Raw genomic sequence first — 23,014 nt, forward strand, 5'->3', positions numbered from 1 at the left:
TAAAGTTTTGTACTTTGGTACACAGCACAGACTTCCTCCACCTGCCATGCTACTTTGTTGTTGTTTTTGGGATGTTGGCACCTCAAACCTTAGCCTACAGTCTAACAGAATGTACATGATTGATTATTAATGGCTCTTGGACAGTGACCTTTTCCTCACAAAACACTTCAGACCTCTGAACTAAACTGAGCAAAAAAAGAAACATCCCTTTTTCAGGATACTATATTTTTACTTAATATTTTATATTAAGTGTGTAAACAATGTTTTTCATGTTTGTTCTGTGAACCATAAACAATCAATGAACATGCTCCTGTGGAAGCATACTGACGGGAGGAAATTAAGGTCACCGTTATAAAAACTAAAGAGACCCCTCTACTGACTGAAAAACACCAAAAGAAAGATGCCCAGGGTCCCTGCTCATCTGCGTGAACGTGTCTTAGGCACGCTGCAAAGAGGTATTAGGACTACCGATGTTGCCAGGGTAATAAATTGCAATGTCTGCACTGTGAGATACCGAAAGCACTACAGGGAGACAGGAAGGACAGCTAAGCGTTCTCACAGTGGCAGACCATGTGTAACAACACCTGCACAGGACCACGGGGCCACACCAATACTGACTGTTATCTTTGATTTTTGACCCCCACTTTGTTCAGGGACAAATTTTTCCATTTCTGTTACTCGCATGTCTGAGAAACTTTGTTTAGTTTATCCTTTGCATTGGACAGAAAAGCGGACCCACCTGTGGTGCTTAAGCTTTCATTTTTACACATTTTCATTTGCCAAACTGATCATACTTTTTCATTGACATCTAATAGATTTTAGCCTGCAAGCACAGCCTGCCGTGGTTTGGGTCAGAAGTTGCTATGAAACCATGTCCTTCAATGATAACCGTATTAAATCATTTACTTAATAAATACTCAAGCTTTTATTTGGAAACTAAATGCATGCTTCATTTGAGTCCTGTAGCATGATGAAAATGATATCTGAGCCTTGTCACCGCTGCCTGATGCACAGTGACTGGTCACGCTCCTGCTCCAGATGCACTGCTGGCATCACACACTGTGACTAAAACGGAAGTTACGTCAGCTGCATTTCAAAAAAGGTTTGACCAAGCAGCAATGAGAATACCCAAAGACGCTGTAATCAGAGTTTGTAATTATTTGGAGAGACAGGTAGAAAGTCATTGATGCTTAGCCAGTTATAACGATGTAACATATGGTAAAAAACAGACTCCCTTCTCCCTCATAACTGACCAAAAAAGTAGTTTTAAAGGAAATAAAAATTCACACAAGTCTGACACTTGAATTAGTGCAAAGACTTTAGAAAATGGAAACAGTAAATCACCTATGCTTAGTGCAGTTGTTTTGTTTCTCCTGTAGCTTGACACACCCACAGTGTTATGGTAATGTAGCTACCACCGCAGTCTGACCTTTAAAACTGACCTCAGTGAACTGTTGCTATGAAGATGTTGAAGATGATGGAATGTAAATCGTGTGTCTAAACATACAGATACAGTGTAGTGGATTCATTGTATATGTGGTCATACCTGGAGCTGCCATGCATATGTACTTTTTTTTTTTTTTGGCTGTAGATGAATACAGAGCAGCAGCAGTAGCAGAGAATGCTGCCTCAGAGGAAATGACTTGCACACAGGGACCGGCTTCATGACAGGGTGGGGTGGATCATTTCCTGTATTGCCATGCTCATAGGAAGATGTGCGCGTGCATGTGCACACTCACCCGGCAACCCCTCTCCACCCCCTCCGACGTGTGCATTTTTTTTTTCCCTTAAATAGTAGTTTTGTGTGAGGTCAGTCCTTTAATGGGGAAGTGGAGTTGATATGATGAAACAGTGTGCACCGCTCTCTACAGACTGCAGCCGAGCGGAGAACGATGGAGGGAGCAGGAGGAAAGGCAGATAAGGAGGGAGAGCCGCAGAAAAGGGCGACAGAGACGAGCAAAGTGGAGGAAAAATTAGTACAAAGGAAGTGAGGGAAACATGAAACAGATTTTGCCATCCTGTCTAGCACCGTAATGACGGGAGAGCGAAGTTTGAAAGAATCCAGTTTAGAACACTGGGTCAGAGTGGGCTTGTGTTCCCTGTTGGATTGGTCCAGTGTTTCAAACAGCTCCTCGTTGACCGTTCAGGAATGTGTAGCTGACAAAAGTTGATAGATGACTTCCTTATTGTAACACACTAACAATTAGGGGTTTGCATTGGTTTGTCTTTTGCTTATTTAATGGTTTCCCTACATTGCCCTGGGTCAAACTGTGTCCATTAGAAAGTGACACAATGCTACAAATAGTAAGCTTGTGTTGAGTTGACCTAATATGCTGCTGCAGTGCTGCAGTCCAGTTCCCAGCCGCACCCCACAATATATATGTTATTTATATGCATATGTACAAAAACGTAAACACCCAGAACAGTCCGCAGTACTTATTTTGAATTTGCATTGGGGCTGAATGTAAACGGCAGCAACAAGATGATAATATTAGAGATACACTGAACGTTCGGCCACCAAAATTAATTGGCCAAAAAAAGCACTTTCGGTGTTCGGCCTAATAAGTCAAAAGACCGAAGAAATTTTACCGAACCGTTACGTTGACATGTCGGCAGTGTAGAAGCATTTTAAAGTGTCTGAGAAAGATGCAAAAATTGCCGTTTGCAGACACTGTTCTTCTGAATTGTCTCCTAGCACATCCACTCCATCTCTGGCTGACTTTACAGAAAAGACAACAAACGGTCTGACCCGCTTTGAGTGTTTCTGTCACTCGTTTGTGAGAAGACGATTAAGCCAGCCGCACCTAAATTTGGAGTGCACACGTATTCAAGCCTTTATGGTAAATTCACTGAAACGGACCAGAGTGAGCTGACAGGCAGGTTAGCGACTTTATCCTGTCAGTTTCTCTCTTTACAAAGACAAGTGTTGCAGTATGAGAGTCCTACCTGAAGAGAGGCTGTGAAGTCTTCATGTTACATGATACGAGAAACACATTTATCAAATTGGGTCGGACTTGATGAATTTAACGCGAGGATACACACGTGACAACGTCCGGTTTTCAAAATAAGGTGTCTATACAGGATGGAAATAAGATTAATTGGATTATATTCACAGAAAGTATAAAACATATTACATGTGTACATTAAAAGTACATGATTACAGGTAACTTACTTTACCTCGGACCCTCTTGGGCCTCGGACGCACCCGCCATAGTCTCTCCAAATCTTGTGGGAAACACTGAATAAAAAGCACATTTTGACTATTTAATTTATGCAATGATAAAAAAAGGCAAAATAAATGGGGATAAAATGTGCATATACTGTACTTCAGTGTTGGGCAATTTTTTTCATTATATTAGGATTCTGATAAGAATTTTCATTTCGGTGCATCTCCTAGATAATATGGTTTCATCTTCATATAAAAAGTCTGACATTTGGAGTCCATTTTGACTTTGAGTACCAAGCATCATTGAGTCTTGCGCTCTGGTTCGCCCCAGCGAGAGCTTGGTCCGGGATGTTGATGAGCAGGTCTCCTGAACGATGTGGGCACAACACTCTCTGATTTCCGTTGCTTGGCAGCATGATTTCGTCCAGACCAGACTTTTAGGAGGAGTCTTAAGTCCAGGTTGGGCCAGCATGGCTTCTATCCCGGCTCTCTTTCCTCTCTTCCTCCTCTGTGGTGCCTAGTCCGGTTGATCGGGCCAGGTGGATCATAAAGTGTAGCAAAGTCTAAAGGAGCTACCAGCTGCTGCACCTACTATGAGCTGCATGTAGATGCTTTACCGGTTGTCTTGCATCTCATGAAAGTAAACAACTTGTGTGTAAACTAACAGCTTTTGCAATAAAAATTTTCTTAAAGACTATTTTCCCACATACAGTTCTTCAGTCACCATAATTACAAACGTTCAACTTGCCAGAAATATGAAGCATTCTTTTGCTATTCATTCGATTCAACCAACGGATGTGTTAACTAATAACATCAGCTGTCACATTATTTCCTGTAAGCTGATCATAACCCATGAGAAGAAATGTCTGGTGTTCAGGCTAAAACTGGTGACTACATACTGTGAGACATCATCTCTCTTTGACTGCTTTCAAAAGGTCACAGAAACAATGTGTTCATCATGTGTCAGCAGATGAATATCATTGACAGACTCAAGTAGGCTGCTTCTGATGACAAAAACTTAGTCATCTCTCTCTGTCGCTTGCTCTCTCTGGCTCTCTTTAGCTCTGTCTCTCCTGCTCGCTCTCTCGCTTTCTCTCTGGCTCTCTTTCGCTGTCTCGCTGTCTCTCTCCCTGGAAGGACAAAGCCTTCACTTCACACCATTTTCTCTGCATGTAGTTGTTTATGGATCCAGTCCATCAAGTCGATCACTGTTGAATGAAACTCCGGGGCGAAGCTGTTGCTTTTCATTTAGGCTTGCAGGGTAGCATTGATGTGTAACTGTTTTGTTCTGTGCAGTGGTGAGAAAATATACAGAATATAAACTCCGTTAATATGTGATGTTAAGTTTGAATGTAGGCCTGAGCACTGCAGTATGATGCCCGGTCAGTCCTGCATTCCACTGGCTTTATTGGGTAAAATGTGCCAGTTAGCTTAGCTTAAGGGTTTGTAAATTAGAGTCTGGAATAGTTTGTGTTTTTATTTTACATTTTCAGTTGCGCTGTTGCTACAGTGCGGTCGTTAAGAGTGTAGTAAGTCAGTCAGAAATGACACATTTCCTCTGTGGTTTGGGCCAGCATTATGGTAAATGATTAGAATTGAATTATGTAATTAAGTAAATAACAAGTGAATTTTAAATAAACTTAAGCTTTGATTTTTGTTTGCACAAGTCTAATGATCCCCTTCTTGTGTGCAAATGAATGCTGATGAATGGAAAACACACGTCTTTGTTTATCCTTGAGTAGTTGTGATGTTGTAATTGCAACACAGTGACTTGTAGTATGATGTAACCTTTTAAGACCAACACTCTTCTTTGTTAAGAATGTGTCATAGGTTGTGCTTGTAGCAGCTTAGTTACTAACGCTATTGTATACATGAAAGAAGTGATAAGAGTAGCTTGGAGTTAGTTTTAATTTTTATTTTTTTTATTTAATTTGTTTTTAATCCCTTTGTGCAGCACTGCATCATTTTATACTCCATTTGATGCCACTCAGGAAACGGCAGGGTCCTGTTTCGCACTGTTACTCTACCTGATAGTGAGGTGACCCTCTCTAGCTACTTCATCCATGTCCTATGCTGTATGTGTTTTGAGCATACACATTGCTGCCTTGCCCGTGTATATTTGTTTGTTGATATTGACATATATAACACTGCAGTATCAGTATGATTTCATCACATGGTGCTTGAAATACATGCATATTTTTTAGTTTCAGTTTGAATATATTAACGACCGCTGTCCTGTGAAGGGACATTTTAAATTGATTTCTCTTCTGGAAATTAATTAATTATTTGTAATTTTATTGTTTAATATATCATATCATGTAGATTGTCTCCAGCATTCAGGGTTTTAGTAAAATGCATAACAGTCTGCTGTTAGCTGTTGAGGATGGATGGATGTATACTTTGTTCCATGTTTAATGTCAATCATGGCTGATTATTAATTTTTCTTTCTGTGCAGGACTCCATAAACGCCCTGGTCTTAGACTTGGACTACCCTGCACTACGCAAGAACAAAAACATTGAAACCTTCTTAAACAGATGTAAGTAGTTTTTATGTGCCAGTGCGACTAATAGAGAGGGAGATAAAGTACCTTTGTATAAAGCAGAAAATTGTTATTGTGGTGAATTCACAACATTAATAATGGAATCTTTATTCTCAGATGAGAAAGTCATAGGGCAGACTCGAGATCTCCAGATGAAGTCTGAAGACTTTGACAGAGTTAAAGTCATTGGTCGAGGGGCATTTGGTGAAGTCCAACTGGTGAGTATTAGTTTTTGTTTTCAGCTGTCACTAACACGGGTTCTGTAGAGTGATAACACACTGCTTTGGTTTTCTGAGAGAATACACATTAAGGCATTGTAATTACAGCACTCTTTACTACTTCTTTTTTTACTAATTGAAAATACGTCATCTGTCATGACGGAAATAACTGCCGTGCTGTAATTTCTGTGAATTTATTTACCCTTTTCATGTAATTTTTTTTTGTGTAACATGTAATTCACCATTTGGCTAAAATGTGTCTCAGGATAGAAGTTAGACTGTGAAGAATCTCTCTGTATAATTCTCATGTACTCAACTCTGAATAACTGGGTTTCACCGCCTTTCAGGTCCGGCATAAACCCTCTCAGAAGGTCTACGCCATGAAGCTACTGAGCAAGTTTGAGATGATCAAGCGCTCAGACTCAGCTTTCTTCTGGGAAGAGAGGGACATCATGGCCTTTTCCAACAGTCCCTGGGTTGTCCAGGTATGACATTTAATCTACTGCCGAGCTTTTGATTCTGATAGAATTTTTCTATGGCTTGCACAGTTATATTCTCAAAGTCTAGACTGCAAATAGCATATTTTGCTGGACTGTGTAGCATCCCCGTTACATTTTGCATGATTTTCTTTATGTTGATTTATTGATGATCAAAATAACATAGGAATCTAACAGAAATACATTCAGCTATGGCAGATTAATTGGTGCTAATTGTCACCTCTTCGTGTGCCGCCTATATCAAAATAGCCATCTTAGTAATGAGAGCTTGTTTTTGGGTTGTTCAGTTGTGCTGTGCCTTCCAAGATGAGCACTACCTCTACATGGTGATGGAATACATGCCAGGAGGCGACCTGGTCAACCTCACCAGCACCTACGACGTGCCAGAGAAATGGGCAAAGTTCTACACAGCAGAGGTGGTAATGGCCCTGGATGCCATTCACTCCATGGGCTTCATCCATCGGGACGTCAAGCCGGACAACATGCTACTAGACCGACTCGGACACCTCAAGCTGGCCGACTTCGGCACGTGCATGAAGATGGACTCTGTGAGTTACTGTATATCCCGTCATTGAAACTTCAGAATAGAATATTAACATTGGTATTGAAACAAGGTGGATAACAAAGTGTTTTGCCCTTATATTAAAAGCATAACATGCAGATAACACAGTGCTGTAGAGCCGTGATCGCAAGTTTATATACACTATTATAAATCACTATGGTTTGGTCCCAGAAATTCCAGTAAACATAAGTGTGTTTATGTGCTGTGAAGACTGAGCTGCTTGATGGTGAAGCACACTCTAATAGAGCTTCTGAATTCACTGTATTAAGCTTGTTGAAACTTCATGTCTATGAACACATCTTTATATTTTGCGTAACAGAACTGTCTTAGTACTTAAATCAGCCATTCCCGCAGTCAGCTGTATTTTTGTGATTTTGAACTAAAGGGTTGCTTAGTCAGAGAGCAAGCTTTGGTTGCTGCTGACACGTCTCATAAACTGTTATGTTTAGATTAATATCTACCCGTTATCTTAACATGAGACAAATCTTAGGCTATTATGTCAAAAATACTTGTTATTTTTTGAAGGATGTTGATTCCTGGATTTGTGTTTTCCAGACCGGCATGGTGCACTGTGATACTGCTGTCGGGACTCCAGACTACATCTCTCCTGAGGTGCTGAAATCCCAGGGAGGAGATGGGTATTATGGGAGAGAGTGCGACTGGTGGTCCGTAGGAGTCTTCATCTTCGAGATGCTTGTTGGTCAGTGAACATTTAAAGTCTTAGTGGTTTTACAAAGTAAGAGTCAAGCAGTGTTTTCTGAAAATTTACAGTAGCATGCAAAGGTTTTAGGCAGGTGTGGAAAAAGTGCTGTACAGTAAGAATGCTTTCAAAAATAGACATGTTAATACCTTATGTTTATCAATTAACAAAATGCAAAGTCAGTAGGCTTTTGGTAAGGTGTATGATTAAGTAAGTGTACCAAACTGATGCCAATGATCATTAATTCAATATTTAGGTTGAAACACAATCATTTACTGAAACAGAACGGCTGTGTAGGAGGAATCAAGCTGAGTGAGGAACAACCAAACTCTGCTAACAAGGTGAGGTTGCTGTCCAAAGTTATACACCACAACCAGACTGAACACCGCAACGAGACACAAGGTAGTTCTACTACTTCAGCAAGGTCTCTCCAGGCAGACATTTCAAGACAGACAGGGTTTTCTGTTGTGGAAAATATTCTATATCCTTGGAGAAAAACTGTTGTCTTTGGTTAATCTATTAAATGAAAAAACAACAAAGAAGTACATTTAATCAGTTGGATCAGAGGTTTCTAACGTCTGGCCCAAAACAAAGGAGTCTAACAATTTAGCTCAGTGTCACCTATGTTTTGAGAACAGAGGATCCTTTCCCAGCTCGGAGAATAGGCATTCACATAGGAAAGGAACTATAGAAAAGGAAAACAATGAAACCTCCCACAGTTATGCCCTGTAACACAGCCTAAACACTGGCAAATGAACAACTTAGTATGATAGACTGAGTACAAGTATCCACTTGTATTTTATATGAGAGATAACAATGCAAGTGGATGCGTAATAAATAAGACACACAGGAACAGTTTCCAGATGCGCTGTCAAAGCCCTTTTAAAGAAGCACAAAGAAATGGGCAACATTGAGGACCGTAGACGCAGTGATCGGCCAAAGAAACTTACTGCAGCAGATTAAAGACACATGGTGCACATGTCCAGCATGTCCATCAGCTCAGAGCTGCAGACCCTGGTCCACCCAACCACTGTCTGGATGAAAAGACTGGTCAGAAGTGGCCTTCATGAACAACAAGGCCAAGCGACTCAACTAAGAACAGAAACACAGGACCTGGGATGCAGAAAATGGCAGCTGGTGCTCTGGACTGATGAGTCAAAATTTTAAACATTTGGTTGCAGCAGAAGGCAGTTTGTTCGCTGAAGGACTGGAAAGCTGTACAAAAATGAGTGTCTGCAGGCAACAGTGAAGCATGGTGGAGGTTCCTTACAAGTTGGGGCATTTCTGCAAACAGAGTTAGGGATTTGGTCAGAAAGTACAAGTAGATACTTATCCATCATGCAGTATCATCAGGGAGGAATCTGATCTCATTATTCTGCAGCATGACAAAGACCCCAAACATACAGCGAAAGTCAGTAAGAACTATCTTCAGCTTAATGAAGAACAGGGAGTCCTGGAAGTGATAAAATGGCCCCCACAGAGCCCTGATCCAAACATCATCGAGTCTGGGGATGACATGAAGAGAGGGAAGCAACTGGAGCTGCCTAAATCCACAGGGGGACTGTGGGTAGTTTGCCAAGATGTTTTGGCCAACCTACCTGCCGGGTTTCTTCAAAAACTATGTGGAAGTGTACCTACAAGAATTTATGCTTTTTGAAGGCAAAGGATGGTCACACCAAATGTTGATTTCTCTTCTGTTCTCTCACATTGCATTTGGTAATTGCTAAATATAATCTATTAACATGTCTATTTTTGAAAGCATTCTTACTTTATAGCATTTTTCCACACCTGCCAAAAACATTGTAAGGGACACTATTCCTCATCTTGTACAGTAAATGTCACTCCAAGAAACATCTGTAGATTCATTAAACCTATTTTACTGTAATTGCTGTTAGGTGACACGCCGTTCTACGCCGACTCTCTGGTGGGAACCTACAGTAAGATAATGGACCATAAAAACTCCCTCAACTTCCCTGATGATGTGGAGATCTCCAAAGATGCCAAGAATATCATCTGTGCCTTCCTGACTGACAGGTATAAAGAGTTACAGTCTTGATGGTGATGATGCCCAAAGGGAGACGCGGTTACTTTTTTAAAAGGGTTCTTGTACTGCAATACTCAGACATTACATAAACACGTCGATGCAATTGAGCTGCATGCAGCACACTTATGTTTACCACAGGTTTGGTTTGTGATGCTTTAGGCCAAAGGTAATCAGAGTCTGTATATTATGCCTAGATTTTAATTTATTCACGTCTAATTTCCTACAGAAAAAATAAAAAGTATCAATAGGCCATGTTTGCCTGTTGCTACAGAGACTGTTGAACTGAGGACAAAGGGTAGATATAGTCATTGCTCTACAACTCATTCACTCTCTTTGTTTTGAGGGAGGTGCGATTGGGCAGAAACGGCGTGGAAGAAATCAAGCGACACCCTTTCTTCAAGAACGACCAGTGGACCTTCGACACCATCAGAGATAGTTAGTATCACTACAGATCAACAAGCTGCTCCACCTGAGCCAATAAAACAAGCCCTTGACGTGACTCAAACGCTGAACAAGAATTCTTTTGGAACAGCAGCTGTACAAGATAGAATTTCTGTATTAATTAGACTGAAACTCCAGGTTTTGTTTACTCAGCACTTCCCTTTTCCAGCAATTCACACATGCCCTTTTCCTTTCTTTCTCTCTCTCACTCCGTCCTCAGCGGTTGCCCCTGTGGTCCCAGAGCTGAGCAGTGACATAGACACCAGTAATTTTGATGAGATTGAAGATGACAAAGGCGATGTAGAAACTTTCCCCACACCTAAGGCCTTTGTTGGAAATCAGTTACCCTTCGTTGGCTTCACTTACTTCAAAGAAGACCAGTAAGCCGTCTGTTTTTATAGCTGTCGCTCAAACATTTAGGGACTTCTAATACATAAAAAATTGTCTCTGGTCTTAGTGTTGATTTTGTTCATTTCCTTCTTCAGGTTACTAAATTGTTCCAACAATTCTTCTGTTGCTCATGAGAATTCGAAAGGAGAGGTAAGTACTTTCATTTCCAAACACACAAAGTGCCAGGTGCACTTCCCAAGCTTCTCAGCAGTGAAATAGCCAGGCGTCAGTTTACATGACCACACAGAACAGGCCTGTTGACATTGCGATCAGTCCAGCTTCGTACTCTAAGTCATTAAGGCTTATGATGGAAGTGACTCGGGGAAGGATTTCTTTTTCTGATCCTATGATTTATTTGTACTTTTGTTAGAATTTCAGTGTTCTAAGCCACACAGAAATACTTAAGCAGCTTTCGGTATAAGTGGCTGAGCTAAAAGCTAATCTCTTACTGACTTCAGTCCTAAATGAACAGCCTAAACAATCTAACTACCTCAACAACAAAGGCCCAGTTTTTATTTTCAGGTTTGTCATCCCCTGTTTATATTCTTTCACTTTAGAACTGTTCAACTTTATTATTATGTGAATAAGAGTACGATGAAATTCTTGAGCTCTTGCTTTAATTATATACCATATACATACACAGTAACATGTTATTAAATGTTATTTTATTCTGAAAGGTTTGAGCAAATGGTGATATTTGAGTGCAAAACAGGAGTTTGAAAGTTTGAAATCTTCCATGTTCAAGTCAAAACATAAAAGCTGCTATTAAATTAACTATGGATCACATGACTACGTTGATGTGAAAGGGTTGCTTGTTGTGACAAACCCACGGAGAATTACTATATGTACCAACTCCGCTGTTCTCCTCAACTCAATGGACCGTTTTAGCATCTTTCCACTCATTGTTTTGGTTTTGGTTCACTCTCGTAGCTTTCATCAGTGGTGAACACGCTCTGATAGACCCACTGCACGCTGCCTGCTGAGCTCTAAACAAGTAGCTGGTGAACATAGGGGAGCATTTAGCAAGTTAAATTCAGATTGTGATTTTCAGATTGTTGTGAATGTTTTTCCAGTTCTTGTTCTTGCTTCATTGAGTAATACTGTCAAGTCACAGGAAAGATGGATGACATGCAGTGAAGGTTGCAAAGGACATGTGTGATTGGTTGGTTGTTTTCTCTTAGCAGTCAGCAGCACTGCAGAAGAAACTGCACCACCTGGAGGTACAGCTGAAGAATGAGAAGCAGGTCAAAGATGAGGTTGAGCACAAATACAGGTACAGGAGCTGTAGAAACATATTAGCTTTTCTTGACGTTTCACCACTCGCAGGCTTGAGCACAGCGACCATCACTAAGCTCTTGTAAATGTTGTGTTTTCTTTTTGCAGAGCTGCCACTGGTCGTCTAGACAAAATCTCCAAAGAGCTTGAGGAAGAGGTAAGCTGTGCAAACGGTGAACTGCTGAATGTACAGCACGGACACCTGTTAGTGTTAGAGATGTTGCATATTTTGTCTGTGTCCTACTTTCAGTATTTGCTGGTGCAATGACCCAGTATTCCCTTTGGAATCGTATAAGTTTCATCTCTTTCACCCCTTTCACCCTTTTCCCTTTCCCATTCCCCCAAAAACTGTGTTTAAGTCAGAATAATGATTTCATTCTCTTCACTTGAGCATGTTTCGGTTGATTTGTCATATCCAGTGAGTATGAGCTGGAGCGCTTGCCGAATTCTAATAGCCACATTAAAATGTCTATTGGGATTGGATTTGTGTTGAGGCCCGATTGGATTCTCAGGAACCATTTTTCATAAAGCGAGTAATGGAGTCACAGCACCGTGAAACCAGCCCTGTAGGACATGTTGAGCAAAGTATTTAATGATTGATTTTAGGTGAGTAGCAGAAAGAATCTGGAGTCGAGTCTGAGGCAGCTAGAGAGAGAGAAAGCCCTGCTGCAGCACAAGAGCCTGGAGAGCCACCGCAAGGCTGAGAGCGAGGCCGACAGGAAGCGCTGCCTGGAGAATGAAGGTGACAGAGGGGTGGTCTGGTTCCATATAGATTTATTTTGTTGCATAAGAAGTTAAGAGCAAATATCAAGTTAATATGATCAGATTATATTAAGACAAGATGTTAATGTCACACAATGAATTCATTAACCCGCTGCCTGATAAAATTATTTTCTTTTACTTGCAGAGTGTGACATTGAAATAGATTTAAGAAACAGCAGCTGATTTGATGCACCATAAAGTGTGTTTTGATGTGACATTTTTTAAAAGCTATCAATCATGTGTTGCAGCAGCACACGCTCGTTTTGGTGGCAAGTAAAAAAAACCAGTTTATATGCAATCAAGTGAAATATGAGCTGTTTGGCAACTTCCTGAATGAATACTATAAATCCATCTTGTTTGGCTTTTCATTTGAACTACAAGAGTTTTGTTGGAAGTTTAAAGAGTGAGATAATATGGTTGATACTGCCATCACCTGGTCAAATAAACAATGTGAAAACAGGCTCACCAGAGGAACCCAAGTCTATAGGGCTTTCTTTTGTTTTGCTTTTCAGGTATAATTGTATAATGTTCATGATAATGCTCATCGCATTTTGATGTGAACTATTACACTGAAGGTCCTCATTGATTTAAACTTTTTAATTATTATTAATACTTTTTTTAATACCTGAGAATGCTTGTAAAACAGTGTACATAAGAAACTTGATGCACTAAAAGGTCAACTATTTTGAAATTCTAAAGAATTATAACAAATTCAATTACATTTTGACTGAGACAGTGTTCATCCTAATATATACTGCTCCGTATTCTTCTGTGTTGTGCAGTCAACAACCTTCGAGATCAGCTGGATGACATGAAGAGAAGAAACCAGAATTCACACATTTCCAATGAGAAGAACATTCACCTGCAGAAACAGGTCAGCCACTGAAGGTTATATGATGCTGCGGGCACTGAAGAGTCTAAAAAGCCACCTATTGTACTATTGTAAAAAGACAAAAATGATTGTTGACAGGAAAGTAAAACAAATTATTATTATTAGCAGCTGTTAAATTAGCAGCTGTGATCCAACTTCTTAACAAATATTAATATTTAGAGATTAATTACATATGAGCTACTGGATTACAATTGTTACTGTACACTATATTCCCATAAAGAGATATTATTTATGTAATCAAAGCTTTAAAATGAACAATAATATGTTTCAGAAATAATGTAAAAAGCCTTTAAACAAGGAGTACTAAATTGTGGATGATACACTCCACTAATCCTCTTTCTTTCCAAAATAAACTACTTGATTGGAAAGTTTGTATGTGACAGGACATAATGTAACTGTAAACAAATAGAAAGAGTAACTAAATAAAACTGCTGGCAGATCTTCAAACATTTTTTCTGCTTGTTGTCTTGTCTCCATCAGCTGGAAGAAGCCAACGCGCTGCTACGGGCTGAGTCTGAGGCGGCGACACGGCTCCGTAAAACCCAGACGGACAGCAGCAAGCAGCTGCAGCAGCTGGAGGCCAACGTGCGCGAGCTGCAGGACAAATGCTGCCTGTTGGAGCGCAGCAAGCTGAGTCTGGAGAAGGAATGCATCAGCCTGCAGGCAGCCCTCGAGACAGAGAGGAGGGAGCACAGCCAGGGCTCGGAGACCATCAGCGACCTGATGGGTGGGTGACACACACACGTGACATTTTAATACAAGATCTGGAAAGATTTCTAGCCTGTAAGCAACAGTCACAATAACAATGTTTGTATGTATTAACAAGCAGAAAGATGCCACATAATTTTTTATCTGGTTTTAAGATTTAACTAAGGGGCTCTGCAGAACCCATTCAGCAAACAGCGCATTCACTGTGTGTGTGTGTGAAGTTGATTTGAATTTTTGTAAGAGCTTTAATCAAGAGGTTTGAGGTGTTTTACAGAGCAATGATAACCAATACAAATGATATTCAGAGCCAGGCTTATCCCCTCTTTGTCACACTGGTTGAACAGATCTGAAAATAGAGAGTAAAAAATGAAATGTTCTCTCTCCTGTCCAAACCCTTCAATAAAACGTCAGCCCGATGCTCCACTGGTCAGTATGCATCTGTAGCAGACTGTGGTTGATCTGCACAGTTCAGCCCCCTGCATGCATTCTGTAACTATATGAGGGAGTATGTTAGCATCAAGGCTAATAATTCAACCATAATTGGATTCAGGCAGTACTAAGGCTATTTAAACTGTCGTATAAAAGCTTTTTATCTGATTGTGTTAATTGAGTTGAGGTCATTCTCTTAAGCAAACACAGCTCCGTTAACACGCCCAGCCTTTGGCTCAGTCTCCATTTGTTTCGATATGTAAACGCCTCAGTAAGCTTTCTTTACTGGCTTTGGTCAGACTGCTCTTGTTAGTCATCAGATGCAGCGACCAGATGTTGCATTTACAAATTGAATGAGGTAGCACAGTGTAATTGAATCTGCAATTCATTCTCTTTCTCCAATGAACTGAGATGTTGGGAAAGAGCATTCATTTGAACCATGTAAATATTCATAATCTAATTATTGCCTTGAGCTGATTTCTTGGAATAATCACTTTGTGTGTGCGTGTGTGTACACACTTACACTTATAGGCTGGCCAGTACTGCCCCAGTCTGGCTGGCCACATATGAGTGTAAGCATGCAATAAGGACATGGATGAGAAATCAGAAACCCGTGAACTTCTTGCTGGGATTGTGCAAGAGATTATAATGACAATTAAAGTAGAAGGCAATTTGTTTTCTTTTTGAAACATGCGTCTCTGAGAACCCTCTTGGCTTTGTTTTGCAGGACGTATCTCTGGCCTGGAGGAGGAGGCCCGTCAGCAGAGACAGGCTCTGTCCAAAGCTGAGACTGAGAAGAGACAGCTTCAGGAAAAACACACCCATCTGGAGAAGGTAATCCAGAAAATTACACTAAAGATGACAACTAATTTTTTTTATTTGTACGTCTCTCAGACTATATTCTTCATTGGTTTGTAAATATTAATTCCATTGTAAGTCTGAAGTAATGCAAGAAAAAAATGACTTTAAAATAAGCCATATTAAACAGTGTATTGGCCTGTTGGCCTAAATCAGTAATTAGTTCAGAGCTTTAAGTCTTTGATAATGATGTTAGATTATGTGGATTTGTTGCTCTTCTTCTGAGCTGTATTCTGCTGCAGGAAGTATTGCATAAAGTTGAGTGAGTTCAGCCTTTGCCATTATTATGTTAGTAGATGTGTGGTGGGGCTAGCTGAGGTTTGTTCTTAGGGTTTCAATGGACTGCCCTTGTTTTCTTTGTACAGGAGATGAGCAACAAGGAGATTGATTTGACCTACAAGCTGAAGGTGCTGCAGCAGGAGCTGGAGCAGGAGGAGGCCTCTCACAAAGCCACCAGGGCACTGCTGGCAGACACCAGCAAGATCAAAGTAACCATCGAGGGCGCCAAGTCAGAGTCCATGAAGGGTAGGGGCACCAACCCTTTCCTTTGTGGAAGTTGTCCCACAGCTGTTTTCCTAGTTTGTACCATTGCACATTAGATGTTCTGAAGGAATGATTCAAGATATGTACTTCGTGAAATAATTTGATCAACATCTCAAAGCATTGCTACAAGCCGATTATTATAGCTTTGCGTAGTTGTCGCTACTGATTAACATAAGCATGTGGGAAATATATTGATTGATTTTAAATAACTCCCATTCAGAGATGGAGCAGAAGCTGGCAGAGGAGCGAGCCGCCAAACTTCGGCTGGAGAACCGAATACTGGAGCTGGAGAAGCACAGCAGCATGATGGACTGGGACTATAAACAGGCTCTGCAGAAACTAGATGAGCTGCGCAGACACAAGGACCGCCTAACTGAGGAGGTGAGGGAGTGTTTATATTCCGTGCAGGGGAACAGAAGTGTGTGTTTAGATATTAAATGCCACCTACAGAGACAGATCTTGGAGCATCACTCTGAAGCGTATGCAGCAATGTGTCTGAGCTGCAGAGGAAAAAATGCGATTCAGTAGAAATTTACACAGATAACAAAAGCAAATTCAACATTCTAGACAAGAAAAACACCGCCACTCCTCATCTCCCTTTGTTTTATTCATTCATTCAGGTGAAGAACCTGACGCTAAAGATCGAGCAGGAGACCCAGAAGCGTAACCTGACTCAGAACGACCTGAAGGCCCAGAACCAGCAGCTCAACTCTCTGCGAACCTCAGAGAAGCAACTCAAGCAGGAAACTAATCACCTTCTGGACATAAAACGCAGCCTGGAGAAGCAGAACCAAGAGCTGCGCAAGTCAGTTTACATTTTTGTGAAACTCTTTTCTAGCATTTGTACTCAGGCTTCATAAAGAGGATGATGGGAAATTGACATTTTTATTTTTGACTACAGAGAAAGACAGGACACAGACGGGCAAATGAAGGAATTACAGGACCAGTTAGAAGCTGAACAGTATTTCTCTGTGAGTCTTTATTTCGCTCCATAATTACAAACGTGGATGTAAAATGACTAAGTGCAAACACAGTTGTTCTGCATATTACTTGCTGAGTGGGAGGGTATTAATGTGCCATCAGAACAACATTTCAGTAGCTAATGCATGTTGTTGTGTGTATCTAATAGCTGTTAAAAGAATCACTGTTCGCAGTTCAGTGGACATCCATTAGTGTATTTAATTAATAATATAGAGAAGTCATGATCTGTGTAAATGGAATAATCTAATGCGTAATGGAACCTGCATTACAGTATGTGTTTTCCTTGATCATAGTGTTTATTTAATTTTTTTGGTTTATCCGTATATATTCATTATAACTCAGGAAACACATACAGGATGCCTTTATGAAACTTTTTTTACTTCTCTGTTCTTCCCAGTGGAAATGTACGGTGGTAGGCTGCTGCATTAATCTGTGAGCGTGCTGTGTATCTGACCTGTTTGATGTGTTTTCCAGACGCTGTACAAGACCCAGGTTCGTGAACTAAAGGAGGAGTGTGAAGAGAGGAATAAACTCTACAAAGATGTGCAGCAGTCTCTGCAGGAGCTCCAAGAGGAGAGGTAGTTTGGCTGTTGATGTTTATTTTATTTTTAGTCCACTTTAAACATCAATGAGAAACTTTATTAACCAAAAGCAAGACAAAATGAAGAAGTAGCAGTCTGTTCATTTATGTCACTGAATGAGACATTTTCTGTATATTCTGGGTTTGTGATTAATAGTTAATAATAGTTCTGACTTGTTTCATTTCTTTCAGGGATTCGTTGGCAGCTCAGCTCGAGATCACACTGACAAAGGCTGACTCAGAGCAGCTGGCGCGCTCCATCGCTGAGGAGCAGTACTCGGACTTGGAGAAGGAGAAGATAATGAAGGAGTTGGAACTGAAGGAGATGATGGCCCGCCATCGTCAGGAGCTAGCCGAGAAGGACATCACCATCAATTCGGTGAGTTACAATAACTGTCTCCTGCCCTCACAGTCAACATGTTAAGTCCAGATGATCTGAGAGGGTTTTGTTATTGTAGGCAGTGCTAACGTTTTCCTGACATCACATCAGACAGAGAGGATAGCTCGCCTAATTACTGAAGCAATATGTACAACTACACTGTGTAAATCCAGTGCGTTCTCGAGCTGTATAAAGACACTGTGTTACCGACTGAAGATTTCAGGTTGGACAACAGGTGGCAGTGGCAGACAGCGTAGACAGTGCACATAACCCAGAACATAGTGAACATGACAGAATTTCCTGCCTCCTGCAGCTGGAGGAAGCCAATAGGACCCTGACCAGTGACGTCGCCAACCTAGCCAATGAGAAGGAGGAGCTGAACAACAAACTGAAGGAGACAATAGAAGGTAGTGTTTCAAATTTAACTTCAAATTTCAGGAGCAAAATATTATCAGGGTTTACTTTTATCATTGTTGTGCCTTTTGTTTTTTTTCCAGAATCAGAAAAATCAAAGGATTGGGAGCAGCAGATAAGCCAGATGAAGCAGGCATTTGAGAAGCAGCTGCAGTCAGAGAGGACCCTGAAAACGCAGGTAAGTCTATTTTTAGCATAGTGACAACTAAACCTAAGCTAATCGTATCACGCATGCTGCTTTTTTATTTTTTTAGTCACATGCACTTAGACGGGAACTTTTTTTTTAAAGAGCTGCCCCAGTCTGTACTAAGACCTCTGGAGCTGGGTTCATTCTCAAGGAAGCAGATCCTGAAGCTGTCTTATAACTAGACAACTCTGTAAACAAGCTAATGTACGAACTGTGGTACTGTGTATGTCCGTCTACAGGCCGTCAATAAGCTGGCAGAGATCATGAACAGGAAGGAGGTCCGTGGCGGAGGAAGCCGCCGTGGCAACGACACAGACATGCGGCGGAAGGAGAAGGAGAACAGGAAGCTGCAGTTGGAGCTGAGGTCGGAGAAGGAAAAACTCAACAGCTCCATCATCAAATACCAGAGGGAGATCAATGAAATGCAAGCGGTCAGTAGGACACACACACAGTTTGAGTTCCTTTTACACCTGTACTCTTTCTTCTCTTGTCTCTGATGTCAAGTCTAATCAGTCCTCATTAAAATGTAATTTTAGGCAGTTGTACAGATGTGGAAGATCATTTCCCCAGTCCCACAAGTTGCCCATGAGTAACAGTTTCTAAAGGCTGGACCAGCATGTGCAGCAGGATCGTCTCTCCTTCTTCAGTATCTTTGATTGAACCTTGCTTCTTCTGTCGTCCTTTTGTGTGCAGCAACTGTCGGAAGAGAGCCAGATGCGTATCGAGCTGCAGATGGCTCTGGACAGTAAGGACAGTGACATCGAGCAGCTGAGGAACCGCCTGCTGTCGCTCAGCGTTCAGTCAATGGACTCTACCAGCGTCAGCAGTGGGCCGGAGTTTGATACCGATGATGCGTACACAGGTAAGACCTCAACCACTGGGTAAACCTTACCCGAAGATGAAAATAAATATGTATTTATGTGTATTTCATTATACTTCCATTCCAATACATACATTCCAAAAAGTTAGATAAGTATTTGTGTTATTCTGAAAGCATTTTTTCTCCTTTTATTTTGACTGCTGCTGCTGAATTGAGTAATTTTGCAGAATTTTCATTTAATAAATACAGTTATAAAAAAAAGAATTGGATTAGACCTTGTATCAGAACTGGTGTTTGTATTTAGCAGTTTGTAAAGAAAAAGCAGCTTTTTATTTGGGAACATTAAAATGAAGGCAGTTACCCTGTATTTTAGTTAGTTGGAAAATGTTGTTTATGGTAACACTGACAGATTATCATAATGTGAGTAGTAGTGTAACTTCTGCATCTCTTTTTCTCCTACTCAGAAACGAGGCTGGAGGGCTGGCTCTCTCTCCCTGTCAGAAACAACACCAAGAAGTTTGGATGGGAGAAAAAGGTATAGAGAATGAAGCTGCTTTGATGATGTGTAACATCATGTCACATGTCTCTCCACGATCAACATAACCTTATCATGTCTGTCCTGTTGCTTTAGTATGTTGTAGTGAGCAGCAAGAAGATTCTCTTCTACAACAGCGAGCAAGACAAAGAGCAGTCCATTCCCTACATGGTGCTTGATATAGAGTGAGTATGTTAACACAGAAAGACAGTTTTAGTTTGTTCATGAGTTTATGTCTTGTGGACATTCGCTGTTGAACTGAGATGCAGATGAGTTATTGTGATAAGAGGATGTGAACTTATTTTCTTCTCCCAGCAAACTCTTCCATGTGAGACCTGTCACTCAAACAGATGTGTACCGTGCTGATGCTAAAGAGATTCCCAGGATATTCCAGGTCTGTCTCAGCACCGCTTCAATGGTTTTGTACTGAAATGTGATGTCTTGAAGTTCTGGATGATCAATAAATAATGACTTGACATGAGACACAAATACTGTCCTCATTCTCTTTCAACTCTCCAGATTCTTTATGCCAATGAAGGCGAGAGCAAAAAGGAGCCTGAGTTTCCTGTGGAGCCCCTGGCCATCGGGGAGAAATCCAGCTACATCTGCCACAAGGGCCATGAGTTCATCCCCACGCTCTACCATTTCCCCACCAACTGCGAGGCGTGCACCAAGCCGCTGTGGAACATGTTCAAGCCGCCGCCTGCTCTGGAGTGCCGGCGCTGCCACATCAAGTGCCACAAGGACCACATGGACAAGAAGGAGGAGATCATTGCACCGTGCAAAGGTAGGATGCGCCGGTGCATTTGCATGCAGACTGACCTATGAACCTGTGAAAATGTGAAAAGGAAATTGTGACTTTTTCGGTAATACCTATGTTACTAATAAAGATAACGGAAGACTATAACTGAAAGTTACACTTTTCCCACCAACAGTGAACTACGACGTGTCTACGGCCAAGAACCTGCTACTGCTGGCCTTGTCCCAGGAGGAGCAGCAGAAATGGGTGAGCCGACTGGTCAAGAAGATTCCCAAGAAGCCACCTCCACCAGAGCATTTTGCACGCTCCTCACCACGCGCCTCCATGAAGGTCCAGCCCAGCCAGTCCATTAGGAGGCCAAGTCGACAGCTCCCCACCAGCAAGAGCAGGTAGCAAAGCAGACAAGAGATCATGTGTGAAAAGGTTTTGCTTTCTGGACAAGCTTTAAAAAGCAACAAAAGTCTATTTTTCAGTAATTATCACGTAAGATTGGTTGATTTCCAGTTAGTATGAAATGATGGGTTATTTAGGAAGTCTTTAGTGAGGCAACAATAGGATGTGGGTTTTAGTACGAACTATTGAGAAAGTAACCTTTTTCAAATGGACCATGAGGCTGGAGTTGGAATGATATATGTGGTCAAACTATACACATGATGTACTGTACTCATTGTGTAAGTGATCAGTACAACACTGGTTGGCTCCAAAATGCCCTAAAGGGTCCCATATTATGCTAATTTTCAGGTTCATAGCTTTTATTTTGGCTGTCTACCATAAAAACACATTATATTTCTCATATTGTCCATTGCTTCAGCAATATTTAGGTTGAAAAGACTTGAAAAATTATGTGTAATATGGGACCTTTAAAACTGAATATATGTAATGTAATTTTGATCAACACTGCATAACTAAATGTACTATAATTTATTATTACCACTGTATTACAGGACTGTAATTATTCTTCTATTACTTTGTAATGTCCTGGGTTTCTGTGGAATAAGGAGCCCACGAAAAGCCACAATGGGAAACGTGGAGCCGTTCATGTAGATGAGCATAAAACCTGTCCTTCACCACATCTTCAGCGAGAAGTGTTTTTGAAGTGTGAGAAAGTAAGCGTTGTTCTCCATATACATGAGAAGTCTGCAGAAGATGAGAGCCTGTTTTTAGTTTCCCCAGGATCTCCCCTCACATAACACCACCGTCTCGTTAACAGTGGCCAATCCTACGCTTGACAAGAGTAGACTTTATTTATGGATACCAATTTGTATGTTACTTGGCCATCAAAACTAATCTCCCCTTTCAGATTGGAGGACTTTGGTCTTCAGGACTGGCATTGGGCATTGGATGATATTGATGATGATTGCTCCTCTATTCATTTCTGATGATCGTTAATGGTAACTGTGTGCAGTGTGTGCTGTGCATTGCGGTGATTTGAGTGGCAGTGGTACACTGTTTTCATCAATTTAGAGCTACAGTCCCAAATGACTGATTTTAAAAAGAGAAGATAACCCTAAGATAACACTTCAAATCAAATTTGAATATTGATGAAAGCAAACTCAAGTCCCTTCACTGCTTATTCTCTGCTGTCTTGAAAAACATGAGGCCCATAATGTTGTTTTTAGGGTGGTAGCTCACCAAAACAACAACTTAACACTAAACTGTGATATTTCCAAAGCTGCTCAGGAAAATGGCGATGTTCTGTTGTCACATTGTTCTGTTACTTCATTAAACATTCCTCACACATCATGACCTTCTGCCCTCTGACCTCGCAGGTCAAATGGCTTCAAAATGAGGCGAGAAGAATCCCACAGTGGACACTGGTATAAATGATGACTTCTCCCACCTTGTTCTTTCTTTGCCCAGATGTTTCCCTGTGTACACCTCAATTCCTGAATGTGTGTATGTTTACAACCAAAAAGTGTCTTTTTGCACCAAACGTTCAGACACAGTCCCGGTTGTCAGTTTGTGGTGGTAGTAGTGGTGGAGGTGGTGGTGGTGGTGGTGGGCTGTGTCCACATGTGTTAGTCCCAGTGCATGTGCTTGTTGGGTTTCCTTAAATGTGTGGGAAACATTTGGCTGCTCTCCTGACAGCTTGGATCTCTATGACACTGGGTGTTTTAAGTGAAAGCATCTACTTGTCTCTGGGCTAAAATGGAAACATTCACTTTTATGTTTTATTTATTTAGGGAACTTTAGGTAAATGTCAGATTATATCACCTTTTTCTAATGCTTTGTTGTGCATGTGAAAATATCTTCTGTTTTAAATATTGTTTTACTTTATCATTGCAATAAAAATGACTTAAGGTAATATAAAATGGTATGATATAGTTTTCCCT

General features: G+C 40.9%; 1 protein-coding gene across 8 annotated transcripts in view; it reads left to right on the top strand.

Moving 5' to 3' along the window:
* Positions 1–23,014, top strand: part of rock2a (rho-associated, coiled-coil containing protein kinase 2a) — a 35,366-nt gene that overhangs the window by 9,880 nt on the left and 2,472 nt on the right. Inside the window, exons 2-32 of one of the 8 annotated variants that reach the window (XR_006826974.1) lie at positions 5,622–5,703; positions 5,824–5,924; positions 6,272–6,409; positions 6,709–6,969; positions 7,539–7,683; positions 9,579–9,717; positions 10,071–10,162; positions 10,389–10,548; positions 10,654–10,708; positions 11,740–11,831; positions 11,942–11,990; positions 12,440–12,575; positions 13,378–13,469; positions 13,968–14,214; positions 15,352–15,458; positions 15,848–16,007; positions 16,246–16,406; positions 16,646–16,830; positions 16,927–16,996; positions 17,481–17,584; positions 17,779–17,965; positions 18,279–18,372; positions 18,463–18,557; positions 18,806–18,997; positions 19,260–19,428; positions 19,851–19,921; positions 20,018–20,106; positions 20,237–20,315; positions 20,441–20,708; positions 20,857–21,070; positions 22,451–22,577. Coding sequence is in view for 5 of the 8 variants with exons in the window: in XM_046061715.1 (XP_045917671.1) it covers positions 5,622–5,703; positions 5,824–5,924; positions 6,272–6,409; positions 6,709–6,969; positions 7,539–7,683; positions 9,579–9,717; positions 10,071–10,162; positions 10,389–10,548; positions 10,654–10,708; positions 11,740–11,831; positions 11,942–11,990; positions 12,440–12,575; positions 13,378–13,469; positions 13,968–14,214; positions 15,352–15,458; positions 15,848–16,007; positions 16,246–16,406; positions 16,646–16,830; positions 16,927–16,996; positions 17,481–17,584; positions 17,779–17,965; positions 18,279–18,372; positions 18,463–18,557; positions 18,806–18,997; positions 19,260–19,428; positions 19,851–19,921; positions 20,018–20,106; positions 20,237–20,315; positions 20,441–20,708; positions 20,857–21,070; positions 22,451–22,498 (4,082 nt within the window). In the remaining 3 variants the exon portion in view is untranslated. The remainder of the gene's footprint in view (positions 1–5,621; positions 5,704–5,823; positions 5,925–6,271; positions 6,410–6,708; positions 6,970–7,538; positions 7,684–9,578; positions 9,718–10,070; positions 10,163–10,388; positions 10,549–10,653; positions 10,709–11,739; positions 11,832–11,941; positions 11,991–12,439; positions 12,576–13,377; positions 13,470–13,967; positions 14,215–15,351; positions 15,459–15,847; positions 16,008–16,245; positions 16,407–16,645; positions 16,831–16,926; positions 16,997–17,480; positions 17,585–17,778; positions 17,966–18,278; positions 18,373–18,462; positions 18,558–18,805; positions 18,998–19,259; positions 19,429–19,850; positions 19,922–20,017; positions 20,107–20,236; positions 20,316–20,440; positions 20,709–20,856; positions 21,071–22,450; positions 22,578–23,014) is intronic. The other 7 variants (XR_006826973.1, XR_006826975.1, XM_046061714.1 and 4 more) reach the window with 7 other exon arrangements.

Source organism: Micropterus dolomieu, linkage group LG11, assembly GCF_021292245.1.
Source record: "Micropterus dolomieu isolate WLL.071019.BEF.003 ecotype Adirondacks linkage group LG11, ASM2129224v1, whole genome shotgun sequence".
Lineage (NCBI taxonomy): Eukaryota > Metazoa > Chordata > Actinopteri > Centrarchiformes > Centrarchidae > Micropterus > Micropterus dolomieu.